The 16,918-nt window shown below is 46.6% G+C and overlaps 1 protein-coding gene across 10 annotated transcripts; it reads right to left on the reverse strand.

Moving 5' to 3' along the window:
- Nucleotides 1–13: 13 nt before the first annotated feature.
- Nucleotides 14–16,800, reverse strand: LOC110531552 (protein mono-ADP-ribosyltransferase PARP14). 10 transcript variants are annotated; one of them, XM_021614781.2, is made up of 16 exons: nucleotides 16,242–16,380; nucleotides 15,172–15,302; nucleotides 10,991–11,103; nucleotides 8,315–10,489; nucleotides 7,928–8,164; nucleotides 7,595–7,819; nucleotides 7,389–7,455; nucleotides 4,862–5,008; nucleotides 4,684–4,743; nucleotides 4,124–4,300; nucleotides 3,721–3,859; nucleotides 2,572–2,624; nucleotides 1,696–2,391; nucleotides 1,283–1,419; nucleotides 705–876; nucleotides 14–344 (listed from the first exon to the last, which is right to left on the reverse strand). In XM_021614781.2, exons 1-16 carry the CDS (start codon nucleotides 16,247–16,249, stop codon nucleotides 58–60), a joined length of 4,824 nt encoding a protein of 1,607 aa, XP_021470456.1. In that variant the 5' UTR covers nucleotides 16,250–16,380; the 3' UTR covers nucleotides 14–57. The 10 variants fall into 10 exon arrangements, with proteins under 10 accessions (XP_021470456.1, XP_036843272.1, XP_021470458.1 ...); XM_036987377.1 differs by lacking the exon at nucleotides 15,172–15,302 and having other exon boundaries at nucleotides 8,315–10,447; XM_021614783.2 differs by lacking the exon at nucleotides 15,172–15,302.
- Nucleotides 16,801–16,918: the final 118 nt, after the last annotated feature.

Below are 16,918 nucleotides of genomic sequence, written 5' to 3' on the forward strand. Positions count from 1 at the left end.
ACAAAACTGCGTATAAATGATTGCGAATGCTTTCTAATTCATTATGTAGGCCCACTATCATATGAAGGTGATGAGGTACTCTGGGTACGCTTGGTCGTCGTGGAAGATGACAAACATGCTGGGTGTCTGCAGGTTGTCCACTAGACTGTCATAGCAGTCAGCGGAATCTGTGGGGGAGCGACAAGGGGTGAACTTCATGGAGGGGTCACCCCGGGTATAGCGCCCGGTCAGGACACGTGCAACGTACATACGCCTGTGCCCAGAACCATCAGGAGGGCTATATCTGGGATGGGCTGAATAGCTGGCGTTCACAGCAAAATACACACCCACTCCATATGCTGTAACTAAAAGAAGAAGACAAGTGGAGGAAATGGATGAAGCAGAGAGAATTAATAAAAATGAAAGTACGTAAAAGTAAAAGACGGCATTGTAATAGCATGTAATAGCATTGTAATAGCATTGTAATAGCATTGTAATAGCTTGTAATAGCTTGTAATAGCTTGTAATAGCTTGTAATAGCATTGTAATAGCATTGTAATAGCATTGTAATAGCATTGTAATAGCATTGTAATAGCTTGTAATAGCTTGTAATAGCTTGTAATAGCTTGTAATAGCTTGTAATAGCTTGTAATAGCATTGTAATAGCATGTAATAGCATTGTTCTAGCATTGTAATAGCATGTAATAGCATGTAATAGCCCTTACTATTAGCATAGCTCCTGTCGAATCCATTACTTTCAATGGCGTCACAGGTTTTTGCTGCCGTCCCGTGGTAGAGTTTCCGTACCCCTACCGCCGCTGCTCCGTTCTTGGCCCGGATGCGCTGCTCACACAATGCGTACGCCTGCCACAGAAATACATTCTGCACACGCTCGATCTGAAAAAGAGACAACGTTCAAGAACCAACCAACACCTTTAAACACAACTACAGTATTGGTATTTACACTGAACAAAAATATAAAACAACAATTTCAAAGATTAAAGTTCATATGACAAAATCAGTCAATTGAAATAAATTCATTTGGCCCTAATCTATGGATTTCACATGACTGGGAATACAGATAGGCATCTGTTGGACACAGATACCTTAAAACAAAAAAAAAGTAGGGGCGTGGATCAGAAAACCAGTTTCTGGGATCTTTTATTTCAGCTCATGAACCATGGGACCAACACTTTACATGTTGCATTCATGTTTTTGTATTGGTATTTCCATTTTCTATACTACCAGATACAGTATAATCATGATAAGCAGCTGGTTGTGTGTCAGGTTGTTGGTCTGTTACTTTGTGGATGGCGACTTGTGTTGCCGTGGTGCTTTGGAATGCCTGTGCCACCGCCTGGTACTCTGACGAGGTAGGCAAGAGCAGCACTCTCTTCTGCGTTTCACCAGCGGCCATATCATCCCAGTGCGATGGCAATTCTAAAAACACAGGACTGTAAGTGGAGTTTACGGCATGAACAGGACTATCAGAGGATGTTTAAAATGTTAAACGTGTTTTAAAGATAACAGTGAAATCAATAGTGGCTATGGGTCATCTGATGACATAATGGATTGAAGGGTTAGTGTTAACTACAAATCAACGTCTGACTGTAAAGTCGCTCTGGATAAAAGCATCCGCTATCTGACCAAAATATAACATATAATAAAACTATGTCAGAAATTCTAAAACTGAAAATAAAACAATTCAATCTGTACTTTCACTCTCCTCTCGCTTCATCTTATAGGTGCAACCCGTTTCCCAGTCAGTGGCCCTGTTGTTCTTCAGGTTCACCCTGACTTTGCTCCCATCTGGGACATCCAGCTCTGCTGAGACATCTCCTCTTAGGTGTGCCTGCTCCAGATGGTAGTTGTCATGCATCCCCAGCTCCTCCCAAACGTCACCATGCCTGCACATAGACCACTGGACACTGAGGGCCATTAGTACCTCATTTCTCTCTTGCAGCTCCCTACGGAGGGCGCCACTGAGCGCACTGTCCAGCACCTCGCGCACGCTCAGAACGTCCTCCTTCAGGCCTCGGAGAACATAAAACCCCTCTCCAGTCGCAGCTCCAACATCCACCCCTCCTGCCCTCTGAACTCTACCCAGCTCCAGGCTCACTCCCAGGACCTTGGCATTCTTCTGCACGGCCTGCAGCTCCACCTCTCCCAGCATGCACAGGTCCTCTCCCGTCACATCTCTCTGAGTCAGCTGGTTCTGCAAGATGGCCTCCAGCTCCCGCCTGGCCCCCCTGATGGCGTCCGCCCCGCGCCCCACCACGCTCAGCACCACCGGGGGCGGTCTCCAGGGGGTGATGGTGAGGCCTGGAAGGGTATGAGGAGGGGGAAGGGAGCCATGCGAGGGGGAGGAAAAGCTGATCCTCAGTTTCTTCTTCAGTATCTGTTGGGCTCTCTCTGAGGAGACAAAGAGAGGAGAGTTAAGACAGAGTGAAAAGTCACATTTTATAACTAGGATCCAACGTTTTCCCTGTCATCAAAGCATCACCAGGTAAAACTCTGGGCCCAAGTTATATCTACATACCCAAGAATAAGGATAATTTGTACATACACAAGTATACACACAAACACACATACCTTTCAGTGTTGGGATTGGAGCGATAGCTCCCAGTCGGCTCTCCAGCTCTGACCTACAAACAAACAAAAACATAAATAAAATGTCCTGTCCAAAGCTTAACATCCAGACATCACAACTAAAACTCGGAAAATAACTAAACTCATTCTAGAAGTGAAGCAAACTACAAACAAACTTACCATACCATTTAAACCAGGGTTGCCCAACCCTGTTCCTGGAGAGCTACCTCTAAGTTTTTCACTCCAACCCCAGTTGTAACTAACCTGATTCAGCTTATCAACCAGCTAATTATTAGAATCAGGTGTGCTACATAAGGGTTCCACTCTAAACCTACAGCATGGTAGGGCTTGCAGTCCAAACGCCAAGTAGAGAGCCCTCGGACCTAAACCCTCAGCCCTTGAATGACGTTTTACATCATCACATCCGAGTGTACCTTCAATGTCCTTTGCCCAAGCGAGGGAGAGCGATGATCGGAGGCGCGACGTCCTTGGTAGAAATCTTGAAGTTCAGCTTAAAAATGACCAACCTAAAGCTATTAATGTACCTAGCAAGCTAACGTAGCTAGCTAGCAGTTTTATCAGGTAGCTAGCTACAGTTACCCATAGCTGGCTAGCTAGTTTAATAGTTTGGTAATTTATTTCAATAAATGACCCAAAATATGTTTATGAAGCTAGTTTTATATGCTCCTCACTACGAGACTCAGCAAATTTGATCGTAATTCCCATTTGCCAACGCTAAAATCAATGTAATCTATGAATTATCTTTGCAAGATAGCATCATCATTTTGTCTCACATACCGAAAATGCAGCCGCGTTGCTAAATTGGACACATTGCAACCACTGAAGTTTGACACTTGACTACATTTTGAATTGAATTGTGGGTCATATCAACCAGACAAGTGATCCAGGTTCTTCACTCGGTCCCTCCAGCTAAATCGAGGGCTGTTTGTCAACTGGACCTTCACTTAAGATGACAATCAAACTGCATCCGGTTTTGATGAGGGGAAGTGGCTATCGCGAGGGCTAATGGGGGTCAAATGAACGTGTTTGAACTGTAGCCAAGCATTTCAGGAACAGGGTTGGGAAGCCCCTGATTCAAACCAAGACACATCAGAGACCCCACCATTTCTGACAATTAAAATGGAGACTGACCTGAATGCCTGGAAGACGGGTCTCTGCAGCATGACAATGCGGATGACAGAGAGGATGTTGGGGGACAAATCCCTCACACTTGACGCCATGCCATCCAACATGGCCTTACACACAGAGCCAGAGTCTGCTCGAGCAGCTCCTGGACAAAAAAATATGTTTGTTTTTTATGTCTAGAATATCATCTAACCAGTATATTACAGAATATAGATGCTGCTGTCCCTAATGAACTTGTTCATCAGTATTTGTTTTGACATTAACTAAATTGTGTCCTACGAAATGTAAGACTAACAACTGCGCACAATAAAAATATTGAACACAAATTGGTATGGCAGAGGGTTGATACAAGAGCAAATTAAGGGAGTCGGTATTGCATTTCACACAAAATAAGACATACTGTACATACCAGTGTTGACTGCAGGGAAGGCTGCAGAGCGGTAGCCCTTTCTCTCACACTGTTTCAGTATCTTCCCACAGACCTTGCTGATCCTCTGTGTGTCGCGTTTAAAGCTGACGTGAACGATCTCCTTGCAGCCCAGTGCACCGGGCCCTGTGGTGCACATCAAGTCTCCTGGCACACCCACTGATGGAGAGAAAAAGAAAGATATGGAGGCTTCTGAGGGGAGGACAGCTCATAATAATGGCTGGAATGGAGTCAATGGAATGGTATCAACCACATGGAAACCACGTCTTTGACATTTATTTTTTATTTATTCAACTAGGCAAGTCAGTTAAGAACAAATTCTTATTTTCAACAGTGGGTTAACTCCTCCCACCTGCCTCCATTAATAAGTGAAGAATAAGCTAGTAAAGCGATCTGTGAAGTAATTATTCAATGTCTCTATATCTTAGTGGAAAAAGATTTTCCTTCGTCAAATGATTACTTTCTGACTTGTGTGAACGGATTGCTCTGAGAGTTTGTGATTGTGTTAATAGGATTGTGTATGGAAACACTGTAAACCCAACCTTGTGCTAACGCTGCTTGGACTGTGGAACCTGCAGCAGTCAGAATAGCTTTGGAGACACCTAGAGGAAGATAATGGGACATGAGGGGACACAGAGAACAGAACAAACAAACACACACACATACACACAGTGATGACTAATCAAAAGCACATTGGAGGACAATGATAACTAGTGCTACCTGAATGGTTGGCTGAGAAGTCTGTGGTGTTGACGATGACATCAGTGATCTCACGGATGATGTCGCCAAAGACCAGTTGTAGCTTGACACTGCCCAGCGTGGCAGAGACCTCGTCCTGAGTGGTTGAGATGTGGCGATAGAAGGAGGCTAAGCGAGAGAGAGAGAGAGATTGACAAACAATTGACAAAAAAACAAACCAAAACAAAGGCAGAGAGAGAGAGAGAGACAAAGAGACAGAGAGACAGAGAAATTAACAAATAGTTGACAAACAAACAAACCTTAACCTACAACAGCACCTAGATCTTCTGCACAGATTCCGTCAGACTTGGGCCCTGACAGACCTGGGCCCTGACAGTAAATCTCAGTAAGACAAAAATAATGGTGTTCCAAAAAAGGCCAGGACCACAAATACAAATTCCATCTAGACACCATTGCAATAGAACACACAAAAAATGATACATATCTTGGCCTAAACATCAGCGCCACAGGTAACCTCCACAAAGCTGTGAACGATCTGAGAGACAAGGCAAGAAGGGCCTTCTATGCCATCAAAAGGAACATAAAAGCCGACATACCAATTAGGATCTGGCTAAAAATACTTACTTATCAGTTATAGAACCCATTGCCCTTTATGGTTGTGAGGTCTGGGGCCCGCTCACCAACCAATCATTCACAAAATGAGACAAATACTAAATTGAGACTCTGCATGCAGAATTCTGCACAAATATCCTCCATGTACAGTGGTTCCTCCTTTAAAAGTTGTGTAATACTGCGGCACACCCTGCGTGCTGCTGCAGCATTCGGTGGCACGTCATTTAATTCTCAGCCATTTCTTCTGTTACTGCAGGTTATTGCTAGTTTTACCACCAGTGGGCATCTTTGAGAAGCATTTGATAGTATTCCGTATTGGCATTACCGGAGAATTTAAAACCTTATTTGTAATAACATAGTATATGGGATTGATTTGAAGAAATTTGGCTTAATTAATTTGATGAATATTATGGTGTTTAAATTCCGAGAAAAATTGTCGGTTTGTAAATTCAGACCGTTTCGCTCTCGGAGGGCACACTGGACGTTCGGACCGAGGAGTAGGGTTGATTTGAGCATTCTGGCCTTACAACAACAGTCAAGCACCCAAGCTAACGTTGGCTAGCTACTTCCAGACACAAATGAGACCACTGACCATTTTACTCACCCTAGCAGAGCTGGTAAGGCAGTTTTCGTGTTAACCAGAGTGTTGGTGACTGTGAATGTGTTGCTGGAAACAATTTAATTGCGCCTTTTTTGCCGAAGACGGTATCTCAGGTAAGCAGCACTGGGCTGTATTTACGTATCCTAAAAATGACACCTGCTGCTTTAGATATCTCAGTTATTGATCTATAAAAAATAAGCTGTTTTCTTTACATTCAGAGAGCGAGCTGATCAAGGGGTTGTAGATGTTGCCAGATGTTCACTGTCTGAGGAACAGGCCGTGGGAAGGTTTATTGCTGGCAAAAATGTCCATAACCAGAGGTAATTAAACTGTTCTGTGTTTTTTTTCTCCATCTCTGCCTGTCTTGTTGTACATGGAACCTGTCTCACATGCATTCATTTAAAAACCCTTAAGATGTCAGCTGCTAATTTTCAGATTTACACCACATAAACACAGCCATTTTCACTGGACTATCTGTTGCTGCCAAGTCATGATTTCCCTGGGGTTTAGAATTACAATAACCAAGTGGTGAGACACAGCCCTCTATATTTAAATGTTTCAGGTACACTCCGATAGGTGTCTGCATCACATACAGTATCTTCTATTGTTTGTCCTCATGGGTCTGTTTTTCAGCATAAAGTACTCTGCAGCCACTTAGTGTGGACACAAGGTGAGACCACACACACAAAATAATAGTATCTCTCCTTCACTTCATCCATCTCCCCCTTCTCTCTAAATCCTCTACGGTTATATAAGCTGGTTTGGTGAACCCCTCCCCATTCTGAACTGGCTGACACAGAGGGCACAGCATGATCATAGGTGAGATTTCACTTGGTCGGGTCAGTGCTACAGGATGCAAATTTCTGTTGAAAAAGCTAGCCTTTGCTTTCCTAACTGAATGTGTATATTGGTTCCTCACTTCCCTGAAAAGCTGCATATCGCGGGGGCTATTCGATGCTAATGCAGTATGCCACAGGATGTTTTTGTGCTGGTCAAGGGCAGTCAAGTCAGGTGGGAACCATATCTGTTCTTAGTTCTACATTTTTTGAATGGGGCATGCTTATTTAAGATGGCGAGGAAAGCACTTTTAAAGAGCAACCAGGCATCCTCTACTGACGGGATGAGGTCAAAATCCTTCCAGGATACCCGGGCCAGGTCGATTAGAAAGGCCTGCTCGCAGAAGTGTTTTAGGGAGCGTTTGACAGTGATGAGGGGTGGTCGTTTGACCACAGACCCATTACGGACGCAGGCAATAAGGCAATGATCGCTGAGATCCTGGTTGAAGACAGCAGAGGTGTATTTGTAAATATGACAGGAATAGTTTGCTTAACTCACTCTGATCTGGAGAAGCATCCATTACAAACCCTCTGACATGCAAAGCACACTGGGAAGTCTGGAAAGCCTGGAAGTAAAACAGAATACAACCACAAGTCAAGGGCAACCAGTGATGAACTGTGTTAAACAGTAACTTAAGTTTTGATTTTGCATGAAACATCCATTGAAGTCAAGAGAAGTGCCCTTCTTTAAAAGTCTCTGCTCACCTTGGTAGAATCTCTGTCATTGGGATGGACAACAATGCGGACAAGGAAGGGGGTTCTGCTCGCTCGATTCTGTTCATACCTACGGATCTCTTCTAGCAGAACCTGTGTTACCACATTGTGAGGGAACTGGAGAACCACACCAGTTCCAACTACAGGGAAGGCAACAGAACAGAATCCCTGGATCTCACAAGAGGCTAGAACTCTCCTCACACCCTGCCTCAGAGCCTGAGAGAGGACCAGAGGTGCTGGGTTAATGGTGGTTCAAAGGTCACAACTGCCAAGTGAAGACACACTCACACACACACACACACGGACACATACAAGGGGACAAACCTGTACTGCTGGTCCTTGGGGGTTGTTGTCCCAGTGTGCACAGCTGAGGAAGAAGACGCGGCCAGAGCTGAGACCAGACAATCCCTCCACCAGGACGTTGTCACCAGGTGCAGTCCGTCCCCCTAATTCCCTCAGAAACGCTGTCATCAGCGCCGGTCCAGCTGCCTCCGACAAGACATTACCCACTCGGGAGGAGAGAGGGTCACTACCAACCATGGGGGACACCAGGGCATCCACCTTCAGAGAGAGACAGACAGTCAGACAGACAGAGGGACATGCAGAGAGACAGACAGAGAGAGGGGGGAGAGATAAATACATTAAGTAAAAGGGTAAGAGAAAAAGGAAGACGAAGTGTAAAAGAGAAAGGGAACATTGAGGCTCTCTCACCTCCTGTTTCTCTATGCTTCCCTGGATGATCTCCACCTGGACACAGACCTCTGGAGCCACTGGTCCCCTGGTGGAGGCAGCAGTGGTGTCTCTCTGAGGAGCATGTGTAGTGGTAGTGGTGGTGCTGGACTCTACCTCCAACCCAGGAAACTCCCTCTTCCCCTCTAACAGCCTATCACAGGCCTCCTGCATGGCTCTCACTGCCTCTCCACTCACATCAATCAGAGTGACCTTGGTAAGGATGCGCTGTTCCCTCCCAAAGTCCCTCACTGCAGAGACTATGGCCTCAGAACACACCTTCAGAGGAACGCTGAATATCCCCGAGCTGATGCAGGGCATGGCCAGGGTCTGGAGCTCCAGGGTCTCTGCCAGATCCAGGACTGCCTTTACTGTCTTCTCCAGCAGAGGGTGCTCTTTCCCACCTACGCTGCCCCCTACTGGTCCCACTGCGTGCAGCAGCATCTTACAAGGCAACTTCCCTCCTGTAGTCTCTACCACTGTACCTGTGGGCACTCTACCTATCTGCCTAACCAGATCTCTGCTGGCCTGCTGTACCTCAGGCCCCCCCGCACGGCTTAGAGCTGCAGCCACGCCACCAGCGTGATCCAGGTCCTCATTGGCTGCGTTCACCAGCGCATCCGCCCGTTCCTTGGTGATGTCACCTTGACGTACCACAACCTGCAGCCCCCGCTGGAGGCGATAGCTGGTGGCTGTGACCATCTCCTCCAGTCTTGGTCCGGCGCGAGCTTCGCCGGCAACACCACCGTGGTTGTGCAGCTGGATGAGGCAGTGTTGAGAGCGACCCACCACTTCCAGGTACTCCCTTCCCACGCCCTGGAAGTAGCGTAGTGCCCCCGGCTGGTCTATGGTCACAGTCTGGTGGACCAAGGAGGCCAGAGCGGGACCCAACCTGTCCCTAACCTGGGCCACCCGGACAGAGGGTCCACAGAGCACCACAGTGGGGTGGATGGCTGAGGGGTAGAGGGTCACCCCAGTGTGTTCCACACCGATCCTCTCCAGCAGTTCTGGTAGGTGGTCAGCAATCTCCGGGTAAGGGAGACACACTGTCTCCTCCACACTGGACTGGTCTATCAGAAAGGCCCCAATCTCCTCCCTCAGCTCCTGAACCTCCTTCAGGTGGCCCAGCAACTGCACTCTACACCCAGGACCATACCTTGCCACCACCCTGCATCTGCTCTGGTTCATCTCCTTCACCTTCTTCTCAAGCTTGGATTTCAGTTCAGATGGCAGGGTGCCACAGTTAGGCAAATCAATCTTCTCCTCCCCAAACTCCCCCAGCAGATCCTTCTCAGCCTGCTCCAGTTTCCCAGAGGAGAGGGAGAACAGACGGAGCTCTGTATCCCCCAACTCTACCTCCACATGGAGTCCCAACCCCAGCAGACTGCTCAGGTTCCCAGGCCTCCCATACTCATCCCTCAGGAAGGACAGGAGGTGGGGGGACACCTCAGGCACCACCCGCTCCAGCACCAGAGAGATTTTATCTGTAACTAACTGTCTGGCTGTCCGGACATCACTTGCTGAACCCTCCAGCACCAGCTGAGATGAGTCACTGCGCGTCACCCTCACCCCTGGAACAGCCTCACCTAGATCCTTCTCTATAACTTCCTCTAGAAGCCGGAGCTTGGACTGTCCCAGACGACAGGTGGTGCTGATCTTCTCCTGCTTCCAGGAGCTCAGACCCTGACCCTGGAAGGCCTCCAGCTCCTTCAGCTTGGCCTGGACCTCGGGCCCCTCCCCAACCACCACCGCAAACCCTTCCCCTGTCTCGCAGTAAACCCTCACATCCTCCGAACCCAGGGTACTGCTCTGCAGCAGAGTCTGGAGCTTAAGTGGGTCTACCTCATAGTGGCATGTGTACCGCTCCTGGAGCTGTTTGAACAGTCTCTCGACCTGTGCCTTCCATGGTCCCACCCCAACCCCATCTCCACATGACCCAGCTTGGCCTGAGCCTCTGACCACTGCCCTCTTGTCCTCTGGATGGAGGTGGACAGAGCAGCCCAGAGAGGACAGCTGCTGCTGCAGGTCTCTTCCAGCCCCAGGGCTCTCCTTCAGGTATCTCAGGAGGTAGGAGTCTAGATGGAGTTCATGCTCTAGGAAACCAGGTGGGGATGTCTGGACAGGGAGGGAGGGATGGAATGGGAGGGACTGGTGACTCTAGAGTCAGAGATAAAAGGTGCAAGTCCTGGGGAATTCCACTGTTAATGATTATTATGTCTGTCTTTATCTATGTTTATTATTCATTTATTATTGTAGGTCGACCGTACAGCTGCGTCTGGATTATATTAGAAATCTAGCAACTGGTTTGGCATTTGTCAATTTTGTTAGTTTAATACAGATTGCTTTCAGTTGGAATTTATTTTAATGTCATTCCTCATATTGTAAATTCATGTTTTACTTATTATAACAATAAGTAAAACCAAACATGCAATGTAATCAGACTATTTTGACGTCATTTGAAGGGATAATAAAGTCATTGCCTGACAGACAGATCCATGATATATGACTAAACGTTATGTTTACTGGGATGTAAATACAACAACACTGCATTGACGTCTGTGTGGTTTGACCTCATGTTATGGAACATAAATGTCTTGTCAAGCAGGTTATGTGACTCTGCATGTACTGTATAGGTGTGTCTGTTAAGTCTGGCCACACCTGACTGCTGAATGTTGTGGGTGGAGGCTCCTGGCTGCCTCTCAGAGTGAGGATGAGAGGTCCTCCAGGCATCTCCAACACATGATTAGGTTTCTGAAGTACCCTCTCCTGGACTGAAAGAGTTACAGAGGCATGAGTTGATGTTGCCGTTGTAGTCGTTGTTATAGTAGTAGTGGTAATAAAAATAACAACTAAAAGCACCAACATATTTGTATCTTAAAAGCACCAAATGGGGTCATTTTTTACCCCAAATTGGTAATGATTGCATAGAGACACTGTCTGTCAAGCAGTAGCACGTTTTATTTAATTAACCTTCTGTAACACAAGCTTCTTTTTTAAAAACATTTTCACACATCTGTTTTTTGTATGTTTTGTATGTTTTTATCAGTTAATTTGATAAATTTGAATCAATAGAAACGTATGAACATTTTTGGCCTATTCATTCAAAACGTGTTTCTGTAACGTCTACTCCCACTCTACGGCATTCAACGTCGTCGGTCTACCAACCACAGGTCCTGGCAACCCACCTTTACACACACCTGGCAACTATCTTCAAGCACACCTGCGTCTCATTATGAGTCACACCTGGACTTCATTACTCCCTTGATTACTTACCCTTTATATCACACTCTTTTGTTATCAGTCATGAGGTATTGTTGTTTGTGTTTCCATGTCAGACACTTCTCTTGTTTTGTTATGGATCCATGTTTGTTGTTATTAAACTCACTAACTGCACTTGCTTCCTGACTCCCGGCGTCTATGTTACAGAACACTACCTCCACAAATGGAAGCAGCAGTCAATCAAGACATCTCCCAGATGGTCGCTGAACAGGGTCACCTACTTCGTCAACACCTCGACCAGCTGGCTCATTTGGGAATGGCTATGGATGAGGTCCTCTTCATTACTCAAGGGGCTTCATCTCCAAACAGCGGAGGATTCTCTACCACAAGTCGAGCCAGTACCACAGCCCATCCAGCTGTCCGTCCTGTTCAACAATGCCAGATTGTCCTTCCTGGACAAATATGACAGGACTCCATTGAAATGCCGTGGCTTCCTACTCCAGTGCTCCCTCTATTTCGCTCATCAGATGGGAGCCCCCACCACCGAGAGGTCCAAGGTTGCCACATTTATTTCTCTGCTGATAGGACGAGCGTTGGAGTGGTCCACGGCCATCTGTGAGAGAGGAGAGGATAAGCTGGGTTCCTATGTGGGGTTCATGGCGGTCTTCGACCAGCCACCGGAGGGTAGAGAGGGGGGTGAGCGCCTACTACAACTACGGCAGGATGGCCAGACCGCGGAAGAGTACGCGCTCACCTTTCAGACAGTGGCAGCACCCAGCAGCTGGAATGAGCCGGCGCTCTGCAACCTCTTCAGAAGAGGTCCAGAAGGAGTTTAGCGTGCCGAGATGATAGCCTATCCTTGGACACCCTCATCACAATGGTCCTCCGTCTGGATAACCTGCTTCGGGAGCGTCGGAACCCGCACTGCCTCTCTCCCTCCTCTATTGATCATTCTGAGTCAGAGCCTGAACCCATGGAGGTGGGGGCGACATGCCTCTCCGCAGCTGAGCGACGCCATCGTAGACAGCGTCCTTGTTGCAGACGGAAGGGGCACCAGCTTCAACGGTGTCCGGTATGTTCTAACCGGGGATCCACAAGAGCAGAGGGACAGCCACGTGATCATCCGTCTCCTGGGTTTGGCATGAGCATTCCATCCTCATCACTTTTCACCAAACCTTTCCTAGTATAAATTTCACTGTCTGGCTGTCCTTCGCCTGCTGAAGGGTCATTTCACCTCCGCCCCGTTGCTTAAACATCCAGATTCTACACTGCCCTTTGTGGTGTAGGTGGACGCCTCAGAAGTAGGTTGTGGGCTGTCCTGTCCCAATGCCAAGGTAATCCACAGAAATTGTATCCATGTGCCACCTGTCCTCCTGAGAACACCTTCGTTCCCACAGGGATAAGGGATCAGCTATTGACCTGGGCACACAGCTGTCGTCCCTGGACATCCAGGTGTCACCCACACCATTCAGTCCATCTCTGGAAAGCACTGGTGGCTTACCTTGGCGCAGGACGTCACTCATTATGTTAACTCCTATTTTGTATGTGCCTAATCCAGATCCCCCTGGGACCCTCCAGTAAGGAAACTCCTTCCTGTGCCTCAGCGTCCCTGGTCTCATCTGTCCATTGACTTTGTCACTGATCTCCCCTCTTCTGATAGTTTTACCACCATGTTGGTGATAGTGGACAGATTCTCTAAATCATGCCATTTCATCCTTCTCTCTTGTCGCCCTAATGCTCTCCAGGTCGCTTAGGCAGGTCTTCAGCAGGTCTTCCGGCAATATGGCCTTCCGGATGGTATGTCTTGGATCGTGGCCCCCAACGTATATGGAAGGCTTTCATGGAGAAGCCGGGGGACATGGTCAGCCTCACTTCTGGGTACCGGCGTCAGTCTAACAAGCAGGTGGCGAGGATGAACCAGGGGCTGGGGAAGTTCCTGAGGAGCCACTGCCAGGACCGGCAGGGGGATTTGGCCCGATTCCTTCCTTGGGCTGAATAACTCCAGACTTCATTGCGACACTCCTCCACCGGGCTGCATCCCTTCCAGTGTGTTCTGGGTTATCAGCCAGCCCTGGCTCCATGGATTCCAAGCCCGACCGAAGCTCCTGTGGTAAACGAGTGGTTCAGGTGCGCAGAAGAGGTATGGAACGATGCTCACATGAGACTCCAGCGCATCGTCAGAAAGAGCAGGCGGATGGCCACTGCAGTGAGGCTACCGTGTTCCATCCTGATGATCGCGTCCGGCTCTCTGCCAGGATCCTCCCGCTCCACCTGGCATGTAAGGAGCTGAGTCCCTGGTTTGTGGGGCTGTTCAAGGTCCTCTGGAGGGTCAACAATGTTATTTACAGATTACAACTCCCCACTAACTTCCGGCTCTTACCATCTTTTCATGTTTCCCTTTTCAGGCCAGTGGTTCCTGGTCCCCTGGCTGATGCCCCTTCCCCCCCTCCTCCCGGACATTGAGGGAAATCCTGCCTATGCCATCAGATCCATCCTAGACTTACAATGTCATGGGGGTCGGCTCCAGTACCTGGTGGACTGGGAGGGGCACAATCCAGAGGAGTAGTGACATTCTACATCCCAACATCACCCGAGAATTCCACCTTTGTGTCCAGAATGGGCTGCTCCTCTCCCTCGGGGCTGTCCTCCTGGTCGGAGTTGTCCTGCGGCTGGGGCCGAGGGTCGGGGGGACAAGCTCTGCAAGTACGAATGGCTTGCATGTATATTCATCTTGTGAGCATGCTTCGGGTGATAGAAGTCTGAATGCACTGCCAGCGCTTTGAAAACTTGATTTAATTATACTGGAACTTTCCTTAAAACAAAGGTTGTAAAAGTATGCTAGACATTTATAGAATCAATCATACCTAGTTTGATGTTTCTGTGACAAACGGTGAATTAGTTATTGATTTATACCACTTTTAATGGCATCTTATATATTTCTATCAAATCAAAACTGGAATTTGTATTAAAAACGTACTGATATTTATGTTCAAAACGTACTGATATAGAATAAATCATAGCTAGTTTGATTCTGTGACAACGGCTGAATTAGTTATTGATTTATATAGCTTTAAATTGCATTTTAAAGATGTTATGTATTGCCATCAAAACTGGATTTTTTTTTTGTCAAAGCAAGTATACTTTATAGAATTAACCATATCTATTTTTATGTTTCCGTGACAATCAATTAACGAGTTATTGATTTTTTTACAATTTTAAATGGCTTTTGGCAAATATCTGTTGAAAGTCTGAATATAAAACCAACTGGTTAAAATATCGGTCCCATGACCTGAATGGGATTTGTGCCACAAATACTAAAACATTATGGAAACAGTGCCAGGAAAACTAAACTAAAGCATGGATTGCGGTCATACCTTGTCCATAGACTGCTTACAGGGTATGGAAACCAATATGTACATTTGTAATTTGAGCGAACTATCCCTTTAACTTCTATTGGTTATGATATGACAAGAGATGTATGGGGTGAGCAGGGTCTGTGATGTAGCCAATTTAAATGTGAAAGTGAAACTGTTCCAGAATTATCCACATTTTAAGATACTTTTTACGTTTCACCTTTAGTTTCAAGTACAGTTCAAATACTAATTTCAACATTTTCATACCTGTTGGGTCAAAAAATGCGATCTTGTAAACGTTGTCACCAACATTGTCTATTGGTCCGCAGTCTCCACCACCAGATTTACGGCGAACCTGAAAGTACTTTTCAATCTTCTCTTTCTGTGCTGGATCCAGACTGTGAACCTCGAAGAAAACGGGGTATTTGTAAATGTCCATATTGTAACTTAAAGTAGCCTATTCACTTTCTTCTAATAGCTACTGTACATGGTCTCAAATACGTTTCATTCGAACAGCTCAACCGTTTACCGATCATCAGGCCTACTGTCAGTTTTCTTTTGCAGGTGAACTTGCCAATCAATGTAGGCTGAAGCGCGCTAGCACACTTCTCGCAAAAGAAACACACTTTTTGTAATCTACTTGGCAACATAGACGTTGGGCACGTTCAAGCTGATCAGTTGTGTCATGTGGTCACCGCCTTTCAAAGTGTGTTGCATTATGGGGATAAAAATGGTCAGACTTGCGCCTAATGTGGACTGCATGAACTTTACAAAAATCATGTGATCATAAGTAATGTAGTTTTGACTGCATTCGACTGTGCAGTTGCTCTTTACCAGCCATCCCCTGCATTGTGTGTGGCCCTATTGTCAACCAATTATTAGCTTGTTTTTGTTTGACCCACGCGAACGTGGCCAAAAACCTGACTTAAACTGGAACCAACTATGCCACTTCATGTATTCAGTGGACATACTATCACAGTATATTGGATGACTCATTCATATTCCATTCACACAGCTCTATGTATCATTGATAGGTTTAGGCTACTACATGATAATACCATTTTCCCTATACCCATAACGAGGTTACTACAACCTAGCCTACAAATGAATGTTTTGAATGTAGGTGAATATGCAGTGGCGTGCAGTGGGTCTGGGTCCTGGGCCTTCAGTGAAGTCCTACACAGTCCCACCCGAATATATCCACCTCTTATTACCATCATTATGATGCCATGGCTCTAGACACTATACATTTAGACAGAAACGCAGTATAACCAGGCGTTGCGTCACCTTGAAATTGACATTTGTATTCAGAGAATTGCAGGGGAAGAGTACAATACCTTTTCATTGTGCAGCTCCGTTGCCCTGCGCGCTTGTTCGTTGAGCTGTAGATCCACTCGGGTGTCCCCAAAAGTTTTGAAAAGCACCATTGCTTGTAAGTGCCCAGCCGTACTTTGGTGTCTCGTTGCTGCCTTGGTTAGACAACTCAGGTTTGCAAAGCCAGTGTGGCTCCAAACACCAAATCGATCACTTGCAAATAATAGGCATTCGCAGCAGTACAGTTTGCAGTGCTTCTCGGAGCCTGTGAGCCATTGATAGCGCTCGTAGTTGGAACTTTGAAAGTGGCGAACGAACCCCTTTCCCGCCTGTGACAGGCTTTGTAGCGTCGGCGTCGACCTCTCCTGACAATGTCTAACTTTTCTTGAAAAGTTTGTCTTGAGAATGCCGTTATAATTATATCCTCGACCAAATCGATATCTTCTCCTTCCGCCATTGTGGGTTGAAAAAACAGCTTAGTAGTACGCAAATTAATTAGTTTATCAGTTTCCTAGTTCTGAGACCTGCCCATATAGGACCTGCCTCTCAATATTGGTAATCCAATCAAAAGACGTGCACGCACTACGCCTGCTAGCTGGCTCCTGTGTAAACACTGGAGCCAGCCAGCAGGCGTACAATAGCCAACTCTAAAGCTGATTGGTTGACACTAAATTTTCATTTCCATTCACTTTAAGCTACA

Source organism: Oncorhynchus mykiss, chromosome 9, assembly GCF_013265735.2.
Source record: "Oncorhynchus mykiss isolate Arlee chromosome 9, USDA_OmykA_1.1, whole genome shotgun sequence".
In the NCBI taxonomy this organism is placed as follows: domain Eukaryota; kingdom Metazoa; phylum Chordata; class Actinopteri; order Salmoniformes; family Salmonidae; genus Oncorhynchus; species Oncorhynchus mykiss.

Bases quoted from the DNA above. Each gene is read 5' to 3' on its own strand.
- LOC110531552 (XM_021614780.2), bottom strand. From the start codon at position 15,343: ATGGACATTTACAAATACCCCGTTTTCTTCGAGGTTCACAGTCTGGAT. The intron at 2,625-3,720 runs GTCAGTCTCCAT...GTTTGTTTGTAG, and splicing joins CCCGTCTTCCAGGCATTCAG to GTCAGAGCTGGAGAGCCGAC. The intron at 345-704 runs GTAAGGGCTATT...TTCTTCTTTTAG, and splicing joins CGACAGGAGCTATGCTAATA to TTACAGCATATGGAGTGGGT.